Source organism: Lagopus leucura, unplaced genomic scaffold (genome assembly GCF_019238085.1).
Source record: "Lagopus leucura isolate 7727_CA_CO unplaced genomic scaffold, USGS_WTPT01 145-16_obj-0_obj, whole genome shotgun sequence".
In the NCBI taxonomy this organism is placed as follows: domain Eukaryota; kingdom Metazoa; phylum Chordata; class Aves; order Galliformes; family Phasianidae; genus Lagopus; species Lagopus leucura.
Window position 1 is genome coordinate 80922 of NW_024966568.1, and position 14377 is coordinate 95298.

General features: G+C 53.3%; 1 protein-coding gene across 1 annotated transcript; it reads right to left on the reverse strand.

Moving 5' to 3' along the window:
- Nucleotides 1-23: 23 nt before the first annotated feature.
- On the reverse strand, nt 24-14296 carry POLRMT (RNA polymerase mitochondrial). Its single transcript, XM_042893265.1, has 21 exons — nt 14216-14296; nt 13917-14012; nt 12698-13362; nt 12209-12339; nt 10512-10698; nt 10201-10350; nt 9880-10047; nt 9390-9560; nt 8942-9181; nt 7917-8696; nt 7338-7460; nt 5601-5723; nt 4590-4766; nt 4129-4215; nt 3755-3868; nt 3015-3067; nt 2659-2757; nt 2475-2547; nt 1907-1989; nt 1299-1369; nt 24-569 (listed from the first exon to the last, which is right to left on the reverse strand). Exons 1-21 carry the CDS (start codon nt 14271-14273, stop codon nt 520-522), a joined length of 3699 nt encoding a protein of 1232 aa, XP_042749199.1. The 5' UTR covers nt 14274-14296; the 3' UTR covers nt 24-519.
- Nucleotides 14297-14377: the final 81 nt, after the last annotated feature.

Genomic DNA, 14377 nt, shown 5'->3' on the forward strand with positions numbered 1-14377 from the left:
AAGGATGAACTTCCCACCTCATATTTCGAAAAACATTTTATTTACAGTACTGTACATCTCCACCCCTGAGCTAGTGATTTCTTCCTCTGCCTGAGACCCAGCAAGCAGAATTTGAACACATTCCTGGCAAGGGACACAGGTGACAGCCAAGCCAGCTCTGGAGCTGGCAGCAGTAGCACAGACATCTTACGTCAGGGTGAGGATTGCAGAAAGCCAACCCCACCTAATCCCTGATCCCACACTGCAGCCCTCTCCAGATCCTCAGCTGGGACACAGGCAGTAGCAGCAAATAGCACAGACTCACCCCTAACTCCAGCAGCCCCCCACAGCTGCTCCTGCACTCCTCCAGCAGTCCCACTTTGCCCCCAGCATCTCCATTTTGTTCCTGTGTGTTTTGCTGGGCTGACAGCTGTACCCCCATGAGCTGCAGGACAGCAGAGCTTTGTGGGCCAGTGCCTACCATCACCTCTAGGCAGCTGAAGTCCAGAGGTGGTCCAAGGCTCCACTGGCTGCTGGGGCTCAGCTGAAGAAATAGGTGGAGTCTATTACTTTGTTCAGGTTGAATTCCCCTGTGAGAAGCAAGACAGACTACAGTCAGAGCAGAGCCTGATGGAGATGGGGGCAAGTGGGAGAGAATTCGCTTAAGCCCAGCTTTTGCTTCCTGCACAGAACTACTTGGGCTCAGGCTCTGCTGCAGGGATCTCAGAGGTCTTTCAGGGACTGATATCCATGCAGATTTATCTGGGATATCTGGGGCAGTGGTAGGAACAGTGAGACAGATAACAGCAACAGGGAAGGAAGAGGAGACGGCATGGCTCCAGTACAAACCACCACTGCCTCTGGGACAGACCACAACAGCTGCTCAGTGGCAAAGGCCAGCACTTAGCTGGGCTGCTTTATTTTGCAAAGGCAGAACAAAGGTTAGCCAGATGGTCTGGCAGAGGCATAGCCAAGAGATTAGGAGGAGTCAAGCTAACTAACTGCCTTAATCCCATTGCATGTATATCATCTAGATCCTGCTAATTACGATACTGAGAGTCTCAGTCCCAGCTCCAGGCAAATGTTTCATGGTTGGAAACAGATGGGCAAAGAGCAGCAAGACAGGGGACAGCATGAGCTGGGTCAATCTAGGGGAAATCTCAGGGGCAAAGCTCTGGGGAAGGCAGGGGCCATTTGCAGGGATGTTACAGTTCAGGAGCTGTCTACATGAGCTCAGAGATTTTGGGGACCATTCCCTACCTCTCTCCCTCATTTCCAAACTTCCTCTGAGCTTCGCAGTTCCCATCCTGTGCTCCTACCTGTTTTGGGAACGTTTGACAGCTGCTCCATCAGCTTCTTCTGCCAAAGGGCTCTGCTCTCTCTGTCAGGGCTGCGTGAACCAGATGGAAAGCCAGTGAGCAAGGGGAGGGCTGGGAGAAGGTTCTCCCTCCTCCACTCCCCAGCATGGTATCTTGACAACAGGATTCAGCTCTTCCAAAGCACTGCACACCCCACGGCAGCAGGAGCCCAGCCCCAAATACAGGCACTTCAGATCTGAGGATGTTTGCTTTCATTTGGTTCTGGTGGTGATAAACGAGGTTTGCAAACTTGGCCCAAAGCAGTGCTCATCATCACCACTCCTTATTGCCTTGTTCAGTGTGGGAACCAAGGCACATACATCATGGCCCACCCCAGGCCCACAGAAAGTTACAAGCACTGACTTCTACTTCAGTTCTGCAGCAAAAGGATGCAGATATACCTTGTGTTCCATGCTGAGATTTAAGGCAACTCAGGTATCAGTTCAGAAGGAAGCAGAGCTTCCCTTGAGAACAACCCCCAGGCAGATGACATAACCTGGGACAGCACAGCAACCTTGGGGTGGGGAATCAGCATGGGTAGGAGAGTGAGGGCTGGATGCAAGCAATACCTGCAGTAATTCTTCAGCATGAATTTGGATAGATCCTCCAGGATCTTCTGGCTGTGCAGAGCCACGAACTGCTGCCGACAGATCTGATCCAGGGAGCAATGGTGAGTTGCAGGTTAACAGGCATTTTCCCCTCTTTCCCCTCAGTGCTTCTCAGCCAAGTCAGAGGTAAGAGGAGGGAAAGCAGTGGGCAACAGTGAGAAGGGGGGGAAAACTATCAGACAAATCTGCAAGGAGTTGTGTGGGAAGCAGAAGCTGACCCCCATTTATCAGTCCATTGCACAACAGCCCTGCAGCACTTCCAAAGAGCCCAGGGCAAGAGAGAGGCACTGACTCTGCTTCATGCAGTTTGGAGCTGAATCTGCCCTGCACCCAGCTGAAGGCTGTGAGGAGGGGGGGCTGCAGCACCAGGAAATCATCTGCAACCACCAGTAAGCATCCCAGGTTCACCATGCTTGGGTAAATAAAACAGACTATGGAGCAAAGCTCGGGGGAGGGAAGGGCTGGCAAGTGCCCAGAGGACAGATCAGCAAGATCACTGCTCACGAAGGATTTGGGAGGAGACTTTTACCTTGTTCATGATGTCCACAGTGAGTGCATGAGTCCAGTAGCAATCATGGACTGAGACAAAGGTCAGACCCTGCCTGAGAGGCAGCAGAAAGGGTCATGAAGTAGTGCTGAGAGCTCCAGCTCTCTGCCGTGACGCCCTGCTGATGATCTCTCAGCAGAGCCCAGGCAAGAACCCTGCTCCCTACCTGAAGCAATGCAGAGCCGTGAGCATCATGTGGGTTGAGTCCAGGGAATGGATGAAGTTGGGTGGGAAGGCATTTTTCTGCTTCACTGTATCAGGCTTCCTGCAGCACAGAATGGGACAGGGGAGGAGCTGGGGCATTCTCAGGGCTCAGGATGTGAGCCAGGGCAGAGCCAGTCAAGATTTGGGGTGATGGGGCAGCCCTGATGGGCCCCAGCTCCTCCAGCTGACTTTCCATGGCTCAGAGGAATATCAGGAACTTTGGAACAATTTGGCAGGTTCCACTGATGGGAAGGTTTTATCCCCAGAGCACAGACTGAGGCAGCAGAAGCTCAGTGAAAACCACGGGTTCATACTTACTGGTTGCTGTTGCTGGAGTTTTTCACACTCAAGTTCTGCATGCTGCAAGTCAACTGTGGGGGGAGAGAAAGGTGATCAGCACTGCTGCTGAATTCTGGGAGGGGATCATGCCAACAAGGTATTCCACGCTCTGCAGGAAACATCTTTCCTAGATGGGGATGTTGGCAAGGCATTCCAGTCACTGTGGCAGCTGCCATTTCCCAGTGGCACTTTGCCTGCTTCCCCTCCAAAGGATGCTGGCAAGCATCCTTCACCCCTTCCTAAGGAGATGCTGATTCACTCCTGCAGGGGCTGAGAAGAGATTTCCTGGAGGTGGGAGGCACCTGCCCGCTCCATCCCTACATGGCCAACGTGAGGTTGCAGGAGAGTGGCTGTGAGGATGGGATGAGACAGGATGGGGAGCCGTGAGTCAGTGCAGCAGCGTGTGGGAGGCGAGAGCAGCGAGACTGAATCACGCGAGCCCCGAGGAGGGCTGCTCAATGCAGAGAATGGGTCTGTGCCCCAGCTGCCTGAGTGGGATGGGAGCAGCAGATTCCTCAGCAGCACGCCCACACTCTCCAGTCTCTGTGATGAGGCTGGAGGATGTGCCTGCACACACGAATCCTATCTTCTCTGCGAGTTCACCTGCAGGCGATGCAAACTGGCTGGCCTTGTGCTGACTGCCTCGAGGTCTGCTGCGCTTTGCCCTGCTCCTCACGCCTGGGTGGATGAATACCTTCGTCCCACCACCATGCACTCACCACAGTGGGTTTGATCCGATAGTAGGGCTGCACGATGGGGAGACCCAGCGGGGTGACCCACTCCACTGTCCGTCCTGACTGTGCAATGAGCTTGGCGCTCTCCGTCAGCCAGTTCTTGGGCAAAGGGAAGCAGGGAAGAAAGTAGCTGAAGTTAGTACATACACAGCTGGACAGACCTCATCCCCTCCCAGCACAAGTCCAAATTCCTGCCAGACTGAGCGCAGCTCTTATGGGAGAGCCTGGTCCATCACTAGGCACAACCCCACACCTCTGGGATTCTCTTTGGGTCAGGACCCCATGGAGCTCCTTCCTTCTCTTGTCTTTGTATGGGTGGACAAGGGAAGAAGAAAGGGGAAAGAGAGGAGGCACCTTACCTGGATATCTCGAGTCGCTGAGAACATCTCCTTGATGCCATTAAACACCTGCCTTACGAGGTAGTGAGATGCCTCCCATAGGTACTCCTGCACAGACCAGAGGCAGAGTGAGGGGGAGGCAAAGGGGCAGCAAAAGATGCAAAGCGAAGTAATGAGAGTTAGGGTAATCTAAGAGAGCAACTCCTATCTCAGTGGCAACAAGAAATGGTAGCAGGTCTCCAAGAGCTCTGCTGGAGACAAGGGGCCCACTTCCATAAGCACTGGCAGCCAGCTCTCCTCCAGAGCCCCTCCTGCAGGAATAGGAGGTTCAGTTCTGCACATCCTTTGCCAGCTAAGATTTGGGAAAATAAGGAGAGGGCAAGGAAGGAGGGAATCCCACAGTTCTGGGTAGTCCAGGTACCCCTCCCAGCAGGGACTGAGTCGAGGAAAACACTGCTGGGAGGCTGTGGCATGCCTCTTACCTCAGGGAACTCAATCTCCTTCAGACGTTTCTCCATCTGCAGCCTCCCCCCATAGCGTGTGACGCCGTAAACCACCGTCATCACCGTCTGCTTCACCACCTTGCGGCCAATGAACCCTTCCAGCACCTGGGCAATTCTCAACCCTTCCTCAGCATCCTTCTTCCGAAACTCCTCCACCTTTGGAACAGAGTGGGAGTGGGAGTCAGAGCCACAGCAGTGTGCTGGCCCAAGTCCCCTGCTGAAGGACCTTGTGAGACCCCCCCTCTCCCCTCCAAGCTGTTTGCTGCCTTGCCTGAACTCCCATCACATCCTCAACGTCCCACCTTCACCTGCCCTGAGTAACAGATCACCTGCAGAAAGAACACAGAGGCACCTGGATCTCACAGGAACCAGGGCCTTCCACTGCTGGGTGGTGCCAGGCATCACAAGGAAACGGTGCTGCCACTGCAGCACAGGACTTAGGTTCTCCTGCCTCTGCCACCCTGAGAGAAATCACTCACCCCATGCGTGCCCCTCTTGGCCACTGGTGTGCTGCTGCCCTGTGAAACATGTGGATTTCCAGAAGGGAGAGACAGCTGAGTCTGGCTGGGCTCAGCACACTTCCCAGCAAGCTCATTTCTCATCACGTCTTGCCAAGAAAACTGACATCTTGGCATCAGTGCCAAGGGCTGAATCCCTCCCTGCTCCCTCCTACCCAGCTCAAATGAAGAAAACCATACAACCTGCAGGCCAGACAGCTGCTAACAAGAGATGAGGAACACTCTACACTCGATTCAGGTCAGAACTGACAGGGGCAGAAACCCCACAGGATTTTTCAGGACAGATCTCCAGCCAGATCCCATTCCAGCTGATACAACGATCCCCATTTGGGGATGGGGAGATCCTGCCTTCAGTCAACCCACATTCTGTCTGCTTTCTGTACGCTGGTCTCATCACAAACCTTTCCCTCAGGATTCTATGCGATGAGCAGGGTCCAAAAGGACATTTTCCCATCTCCCCATCACACCTCACCTGCTGGGCCACCGCACTGTAGACATCCTGAGGGACACTGCAAGGCATCAGATTGACAGAGATTGCACCTATAAGGTCCCGGCCGAGCGCTGCGTAGTGCTGCAGACCATTGCAAGAGCCATCCTGCGTGTGGGAAGAGAGCAGGGTGGAAGCAAGGCATTAACACAGGGATAAAAGAAAATGGAAAACCATGGAACTACGACATCTGGCTCTAAAAGGGCTACTGCCATTCTCTTCCCAGCTCTTTGGGCAGGTTTGCAGCTGATCTCCAAGCAGTGGCCAGGTCTGTAACAGCTTCCATTTCACTTCTAACCATCTTGCTCCTGTCTGGGTCTCACCGTTATCTGCTGTTGTCTATGGAGTTATAGAAAAACCACAGAAACTCACAACACTCTGCCTCCCCACCCATAAATTTTCTAAGAGAAAGCACCATGGACACAATAAAATACAGAAAATTTGAAGAAAACCAAACGTGTCTGGGATGCTAAAAGTGGTCCCACAAGCTGACAGTCAAAACAGACCTTGGAAAACCCAGGAACAGGACTGGAGTCAGGCAGAGACAAGCTGAAGAACCTTCTGCAAGCCTTCAGCTGACTCCAAAGCTCCAGCCATGCTGCCTCTACATCCTTTTGACAGGAGAGAAATCCAGCTCCCACCCAGACCTTCCTAAAGCTGCAGTCAGACACACAGATCAATTTGTCAAAGCAGCTGGCCTGATAGCCCACCTGGGACCAAGATCAGCCAGGATGAGACAAACAGGACCTGAATGACAGCACAGGAATGTCCTGCTGCCCCCAGGCAGCACCAGCAGAAACACTTCTCACAGAAGCCACGCTGCTGCTTACGACTGCCCCTGCATCCCCTGTTCTCAGCCTCTGCCTGAGCAAAGGCAGCCTGAAGCTGCTGGTAGGATCAGCTCTCATCCCTCCTCCTCCTTCCCCACACTGCAGTGCAGCGAGCTGGAGAACTGACAGTGCTTGGGCAGCCCTGCTGCTGCAGAAGAGCTGCCTCTATTAGCCAAGCACTGATGACTCAGGTGGAAACAGACTCCTGTGCCCTCCAGAAAAAGTCAATGCTTGAATTCTATTAACTGCACCCTCCACACACCCCCAGCTGCTCTCTTGATCTCCTGTTGTCATAACAATATCATCAGAGCCCTTCAGCTGAGACAGTCTCACATATATTACAGACCACTGCTCCTGGCAGAAGACATCCTCATTCTCCCCCTGCACACTTTGTTAGGGCCATCAGATCTTCTAACGAGATAAATATGTAAACCCCTCTCACCAGAAGAAGAATTAATCTCTGTCTCCCATGTAGCAGGGGGATTTATCAGGGCACCAGATGCAGGAGGCTGCTACCCATTCCCATATTTATCCTCAGAGGTCCACACCTCCCATCTTTTGCTCCTGCAGAGCAGCTTGTCTCCAGCCACATCCCAAAAGACTCCCAGTCCCCATCCCACAGCTGGATAAGAGAGGACTGGCCTGGTTCCCACTCTGCAGGCTGTTTGGCTGAAGGCAAGCAAAGCAGCACTGAACTGCACTGGTTCATTCATGGCTGCATGTAGCAGCCAGTCACTGGGGTTTCCAAACCAAAATACCTGTAGGCTGTGCTTCTTAGGAAAGCCTAATAAATAATACAGCTGTATGCTTCTGCTCTGCCCTGAGCTCCCTGCCCTGTCCACTCTCCTCCTTGCTCAGCCACCCAGGCTGTGCAAATCTGCCAGGCACCCACCTGGTGAACTGGGAAATGAGAGATGAAGGCTGCTGGATTTGGTGACCTCGAGGCTTTGGCAATTTCCATGCAGCATGCCAAGACTTGCCAGGGTTCGTCAGTGTTCATCCACCACTTCCTGCCCTGGGAACAGCAAAGCACACAGTAGCAGGAGGAGGCAGCAGGTGAGCTCCTGGGCTCTTAGGAACATTGGGCAAGGCACCTCCTCTCACCATGCCTCCACCTCCCCAACACTGCACTGCGTTTTCAGACAGAAATTTGGTCATCAGGAAACTCTGCAACGCTTCTGCTTTGCTTTTTCCCCTTAAAGCACTATCTTTCAGGATGTTGCTTATTCAAAGCTAATCAGATTTCCATTATATTTTACTCCCTGGAAGCTATGCTAAAGAAGAGGAACGCTTAAAGCCTCCTTTGAAATTAAAGAAAACGTTGATGCCTCTCAGCTGTTTGGAACAACTCCTACTTGAGCTCAAACAGGGTTGAACCTCCCTGCTTTTTCATTAATCAGCTCAGCTGGGAGACTCCCAATCTGCTCAGGGTTGGCTGCAGCTCAAGCATCTCCCTCTGAGACCCACACACCGTGAGCGGGTGGTCAGCAGAGTCCAGGATCTCCTCCATGATTTCATTGGCATAATCCAACCGCTCCTGCAAGGCATTCTTCTTCTTCAGCCCTGTGAGGTTAATGAGGTGGATCTTCAGCCAGTCGAGGCCCTTTGGGCCCAGAGGCCTTCCCTCTGCAAAGAGCAGGATGGCACGAGTGACGTCGTTACCCAAGTGATTGAAATAAGGTGGGCAAGGGTAAGTCCTGCCACGGAAATCCATGTTGTGAGGAAACCAAAACACCTTGTCCCTGACATAGTTGGCAATGGAGAGCTTATAAAGCGCATCCATGCGCAAACTGTGCATCTCAGCTGCCTTCTTCTTGCACAGCAACAACTCATGCTTCTGGGACTTGTGCAAGGCAGAAGAATTGTTGGGAAAGACAGGAGGTTTGGGGGCCTCGGAGACAGGTGGTGGGATGTCCAGCTTCTCGTTGCCTTTGTCATTGAAGATGGAGATGATGATATCCAACACTGGCTGGTTAATCTTCCATGCACAGTTGCCCAGCTGGTTCAAGGCATCCAGCACAGGGTGGAGGTTCGCCTGGGGACACTGATCCAGGAGCTGCTGGTGCTGGATGGCCCCATCCACGTAACGCATCAGTTTGGTGTCACTCAGGACAAAGGCACCAAAGTGTGGGGAGGTCCAGGGGACAGGAGGGCACAGCATGGGTATGGCAGAGGAGTTAAAGGTCAGCACGGCCTCTGCAGCATCCGACACAATCTGGGAGAAAATGGGATGGGGCTTTATCAGCCCAACCTGGAGGGGAGAATCAGAGAAGTGAAGGTCAGCAGTAGAAGAGTTGGGGGGAAGCCTGGAAGAACACATGGTCAAGTCCCTAACTGTGTAACAATCACACTAATCACCCTGTTTGCACAGAACCAGGTGTTCCTTAAGATCTCTGAGATAGAAAGGCACAGAGAAGGGAAAAGGGTCCTGCAAGGACTCTGTTAGCATGAAGAGGTGATCTGCAATGTCCCAAAGTCCCCAGGGATGAGACTTACCTGCCAGCTGCTGCGGAAGGAGTAGATGTGGTAGAGGACAGGGATAAGCTTGGATGGCAGGCGAGGGTTAAGGGTGTTCCTGGGCACCTTGACAGCGTGCACCAGGACCTCCAGCAAGTACATTCCCAGGCGCATCAGGAGCACATATGGCCAGCTGCAGTCCTTTAAGTTCAGGGAAGGCCCATAGCCTGCTTCTGCCACCAGCTTCTCCCAGTACTCACGTGGCAAGAACTCACTAGGCTGGGAGAGGAAAAAATCAGGTCAGGTTGATCTCTGTACCTGAGAAGGACCCTCTTGCCTCCATGCATCCCTGCCTGATAGTTCTTATATGGCCTCTGCAGCATCAGAATCTGGACTTTGAGCATGTGAGGATGCACAAACCATCCAACCCCACCTCCACTCTGAAACCCACGGGCTCCAAGAGAACCCCTCTCCAAGGAGAGCCTACCTGGGTATCCTTTGCCAGCAGGTGAATGTAGTTCTCATAGATCTCCTGCACCTTCTCGAGCTGGCCACTGTGCAGCTTCCTCTGGGTGAGGTATCTGTTGTAGACTTTAGAGCCCAGCTCCCTGGCTAAGACAGCCAGGGATTCTCCTTGTGGAGAAAGGCTGTTGAGAGTCTGAGAAAGGGGAAGGCAAAGAGGGACTTAAGGAAAGAGGAAGAGAAAAACGGAGCAGAAAGACAAAGCAGGAGTTAAAGTTCCTGTTGGGGAACACAGAAAGATGCTGATTCCCATGATGCTGAGCAGGTGAGGAAGGAAACGTGGCCAGAACAGAGGAGAGCTTCTCTGTCTGCTCAGCACAGGGTGCAGACAGGGCCTGTACCTAAAAACTTGGGTAAACCTTGAGATTCATGCTCTGTTTCTGCACTGTGGTGGCCCTAAGGTTGCCCAGGAGGCCCCATTCCTAAATCTCACTGGGGTCGGGGCAGGGTCTTACCTGCATCATGATGTCCACATACTCCTCATCAGGCAGCAGACACAGGTAGGGGTAGAGAACGCTGTGCCCTGATGTTGTCTTGACCTGGGACATGTTGTGCTTTGACTTCTGCAGGGCCTGGAGGATGGCATCACGCCACTGAGAACGAAAGCTGGCCAACTGCTGGCGCTACACAAGAAATGGAAGCAAAACAGCCACACTGTGGGGAGAGTGCATCACCAGGAAACCCTCCCACTTTAAGGCTATAACCCTGCAGGTCTTCCCCACAGAAACCCTGTGGACTGAAGTGCCCTCCACCTCTTCAGACACCCTGATATTTACTGCTTTGATGGCTTGTGGAGTCAGAGGTTTGGTTGACTCCACTGACTCGATGGTTATGGTGCTGTTCAGCTCCATCTCCAGCTGCTGCTGGAAGCGCTCCCGCAGCTCCTGCACAGAGAAATCCAGCTTGGGATACGACACCACCTTCTTCTGCAAGAAGAGTGAGGCAGTAAGTACCAAAAGCCAGAGGAAAGGAAGCTATTACAGTCCTGTGCTGGACCTGAATGCATCCTTAAGACATCTGTGACTATATCTGGCCAGCTGCAACAACTCCCCACACAGCAGAAATATCTGTGAGTTCAGTGGCTTACCTCAGAGTAGAAGTTCTTGAGCAGAGCAGCCTTGCAGATCTCAGGTTTGGGTGGAGGAGGCAGCTGGTAGTCAGGCTGGATAATCCTGATGGCCTTCAGCACCTTCTCCTTTTCATCTCCCTCAAAAAGGCATTTTTGGAAGAGCTCATCCACGTGGAAGCCATCTTTCTTCAGGTGTTGCACACACCTGAGGAGAGGCAGATGAGACAGGATTGTGTGCACATGGACAGGAACCAGCATACAATGAGGCAAGAAGCAGTTTACAAACAGAAGACTAAGCGTGGAGAAAGCATGTTGATGCTCCCTCCTCAGGATCCAAGGGCCTTGTCTGTATCAGGCTGTTCCTACCTCACTTTTGCCCTAAACAAAGTCACTTGGGCCCACGTGAGACACAGCACAGGACAAGTCTTGTAGCAACTTGAACCTCATTGTGCTGATGCCTGCCCAGAACCAGATAGGAGGGAGAGTGCTGCAGCAATGGGAAACCTGCAGCACACCAGCTCTCCCTGCCTGCCACATGCAGCCAGACACCAGCAAACAGATCTCCAGGCTGCAGGAGCTGCTGGGGTGGGAGCTGCCTCCAGAGTACAGCCTGTCCTTGACAAGGTCACCAGCCTCAGGTTACAGCTGTCAGTCATCCACCTCCTCCAGCCCACAGTGCTGCTGAACAGGCAGCTTTCACCTTCACACATGGATGGGAAGGCTGATCTCTACTGCCTTTGTGAGGGGGGAAAAAAAAAAAGATGCTGCCTTGTTGCCTCCTCTGTCCTTAAATGCTCCTCCTATCCCCACTAGCCTGGTCCAGCACAAGGGAATGCAAGGTAATGGTCATAGCCTGGACAAAGGGGCAGTGAACAACTGCTGCCATGGGCAGACTGGCCCATCCTGACTTCAAATTGGGAGAGCACATGTGAGGATTCACAGACACAGCACCAGCAAACAGAAGGAGTTGTGTGAAAATGCACACACTCTGATGAGGCTTGGAGCTGGCAAATCTCTGCAGATGTGCTATAAATATTTGCCTCCTGACAATCCTACACGTTTACTGCTGTATTTATGCAACGCTCACACACCTAAGCAGGAAAAGCAATGCAAGTCTTTTCTAGATCAGCTGACCTGAAAGTCATTCACTCAGAGGCTGGGATTTCACTGGCTACCTTCAGCCTTTCAGTTCGGGTCCATGAAACCCATCTGAATCTCCTGGTCACACAGTGAAATGGGAGCCTACAAAAATCTGCTGTCTGGCTCATCCTGCCAGGAAATGCTGACTCCACCAGACTGGATGGAGGAATTAACCCTATTGGATATTGATGGAGAGCCAAACAGGACAAACATTCTCACCAGAATGGGTGCGGGACCAAGGGGCACCCGATTAGAGAGGGGCTGCTGGCAGCCCATTGGCAGCAGGTACAGCTTTGTCCAGAATTCAAGCTGTTTTCATCTACATCTCCCTTCTCCACAAGATCTTGGACAAACTCTTAAGCTGGGGTGGTGAAAACATTTCAAAGAGCCCTAACCAACCCCTTAATCTGGCCATGAGAACCATGCCACAGCACCCAGACATGCACACAGCAAGGCAGGCTTTCCCTACCCTGAGCCAGTGCCTCCTGTCCCCAGTTCGTGCCCTCGTGGCACAGTGGAGCTGCAGAGATGTTGCCCGGAGCACGAGGCTGCCTGGGGGAAGAGAAGTGCATTACCTCCAGATGGCTTTGGTGGATGACTGGCTCTGTGTCATGCACTCCAGCAGTATTGCGTAGGAGTCCAGGTTGGGCCGCAGGCTGATGGACTCCAGCATGGATAGCAGATGGATGACACGGTGCAAGCAGCCCTGGGGATGAGAAGGGATGGAGGATGTGGAAACAGACACCAGCAGCACCAAATCACAGCTTCACACCCCTCTGCTCCTTCTCTGGTTGAGTCACATCCATATTATCCCACCCCTTTCCTCTCCTCAAAGCCAGCTCACAGGGATCAGTGGCCTCAGCCCAGCTCTGTCCATCTCAGCAAGAACTGCTGAAGGTAAATATGACAAACAGAGAAATCATACTGCAACTACTGATTCTACAAGCGTGGGGCTCTTCCACCTCAGCCAGCACACCTCCAAGCCTTGCCTCTCAGAAAGCCTGGCACCAAAGGGCCAAGATCAACCGAGACAAGGGCAGCAGAAGGCCCCCAAAGCTCCATACCTTTCTTGCCCAGCCACGCATCACCACATTGTATGCATCAACATTCAAAAGCTTCCTTTTCATGGGGTTGCTGTGATACAGCAGGAGGAACTTCTCAGCCTCCTCTGGCTGCTGTAAGTACACGAGGCACTCCAGATTAGACTGGATGGTCTGCTGCATGATCTTGCGCTGGCTGCTCCTATCCTCATGCACACGTTGAAGCTTCTGTGCTTTCACATCTTGCTTCATTTCTTCCACCCTGGGCTTATGGCAGGTGTTGGCACTGCTGGGACCAGCATCACTCTGGTTTCTAGAAGTACTCGCTGTAGCCTTTGGACTCTTCTGGCTGTTCTTGGCTTTGATCTTCGTCTTTGCCTTTGCTTTCACCTTTGTCTTCACCTTGACTTTTGTTTTGACCTTGGGCTGGCCCTCTAGAGTCATCTGGGAGGCTGCAATAGACAGCTTCTTCTCCACCTTCAGCTGCCGGATGTACATTTCCTTCTTCAGCTTTTCTGTCCAGCTGCTGGACTGCCTGGGGACCACGTGCTCCACTGCTGCGTTTGCATCCACTGCTTTCTGCAGCAGGTCCTGCTGCCTGTTGCTCTGCAGCGGTGCCAGTTCCACTTTGTTGATTGTCACCTCTGGGATGTTACTGGTTTGGAGTTGCTTCACTCGAGCTTTCAGCACTGCCAGGAAACACAGCCAGGACAGAGATGAAGAGATGTGAGACGCAGCAAAAGTCTGGGTCCTACCCAGCACCTCACTTCTGGCAGAAACGTGCTCAGGAATGAGGTGATGAAGAAGGTCAAATAAAGACTTTCTCCCTGCTTAACCAACCCACCCACCCCAGCAGCACCCAGCAACCAGCTGCTCTGACCACACTTTTCTGGGAACCACCTATCAACTGTGGTTTGCTCCAGCATCCAGGGGAACTGAATAATGTCACTGCAAGGGAAAAACCACCAGCTCATACCTTCATCGAGCCAGAACTCACTCTGGGGCAGTCTGCAGGGCCCTCCTAGGGCATGGGAACCACTTTTCTACAACCCCTTAAGACCACCTGCATTTGCACGGCAGCTCAATGCTCTCTGAAGGCCTTGGGACAGGACAGGCCTTGCTCAGGGAGGCCAACAACTCTGCCTCACATCCTTCAGCAGGTCACGAGCATTTCCAACCCTCCCCAATCCCAGGACACCGAATGAAGGAGAGCCCTGCAGCTCTTCTAGGAAACCCTGCTCACCTTCCAGCAGCTCCGTCCTCTCACAGATGGCGTTTCTCCTCGCCTTTTCCTTGGCGCTGGCCGAGGTGTAACACCTGAGGACGCTCCATGGGATCCCTGCAACAGAACAGGACGTTGAGAGGAGGCTCCCATCACCCCCACACCACAGCCGGACCCCCTCAGCGGGGCTCCCTCTGTACCACCAGCCTAGGCCCCGACCCGGCCCTAAGCAGCACCACCAGCATCCTCAAATCCCGATCTGCCTCGGCTGCACCCACCCGCCCCGCTCCTCTCCCCCAGCCCCATTCCCGGCCTCTCACCGCCGCTCCTCAGCCGGGCCGGGCCCAGCAGCGCCGCCCGCAGCCTCAGCAGCGCCATGCTGCCCCACTACGCCGCCATGCCGCGCCGCCCGCCCTCACTGCGCAGGCGCGGCGCGCAGCCTGACGGGAGCGGTACCTCCATTCCGCACTACAACTCCCACA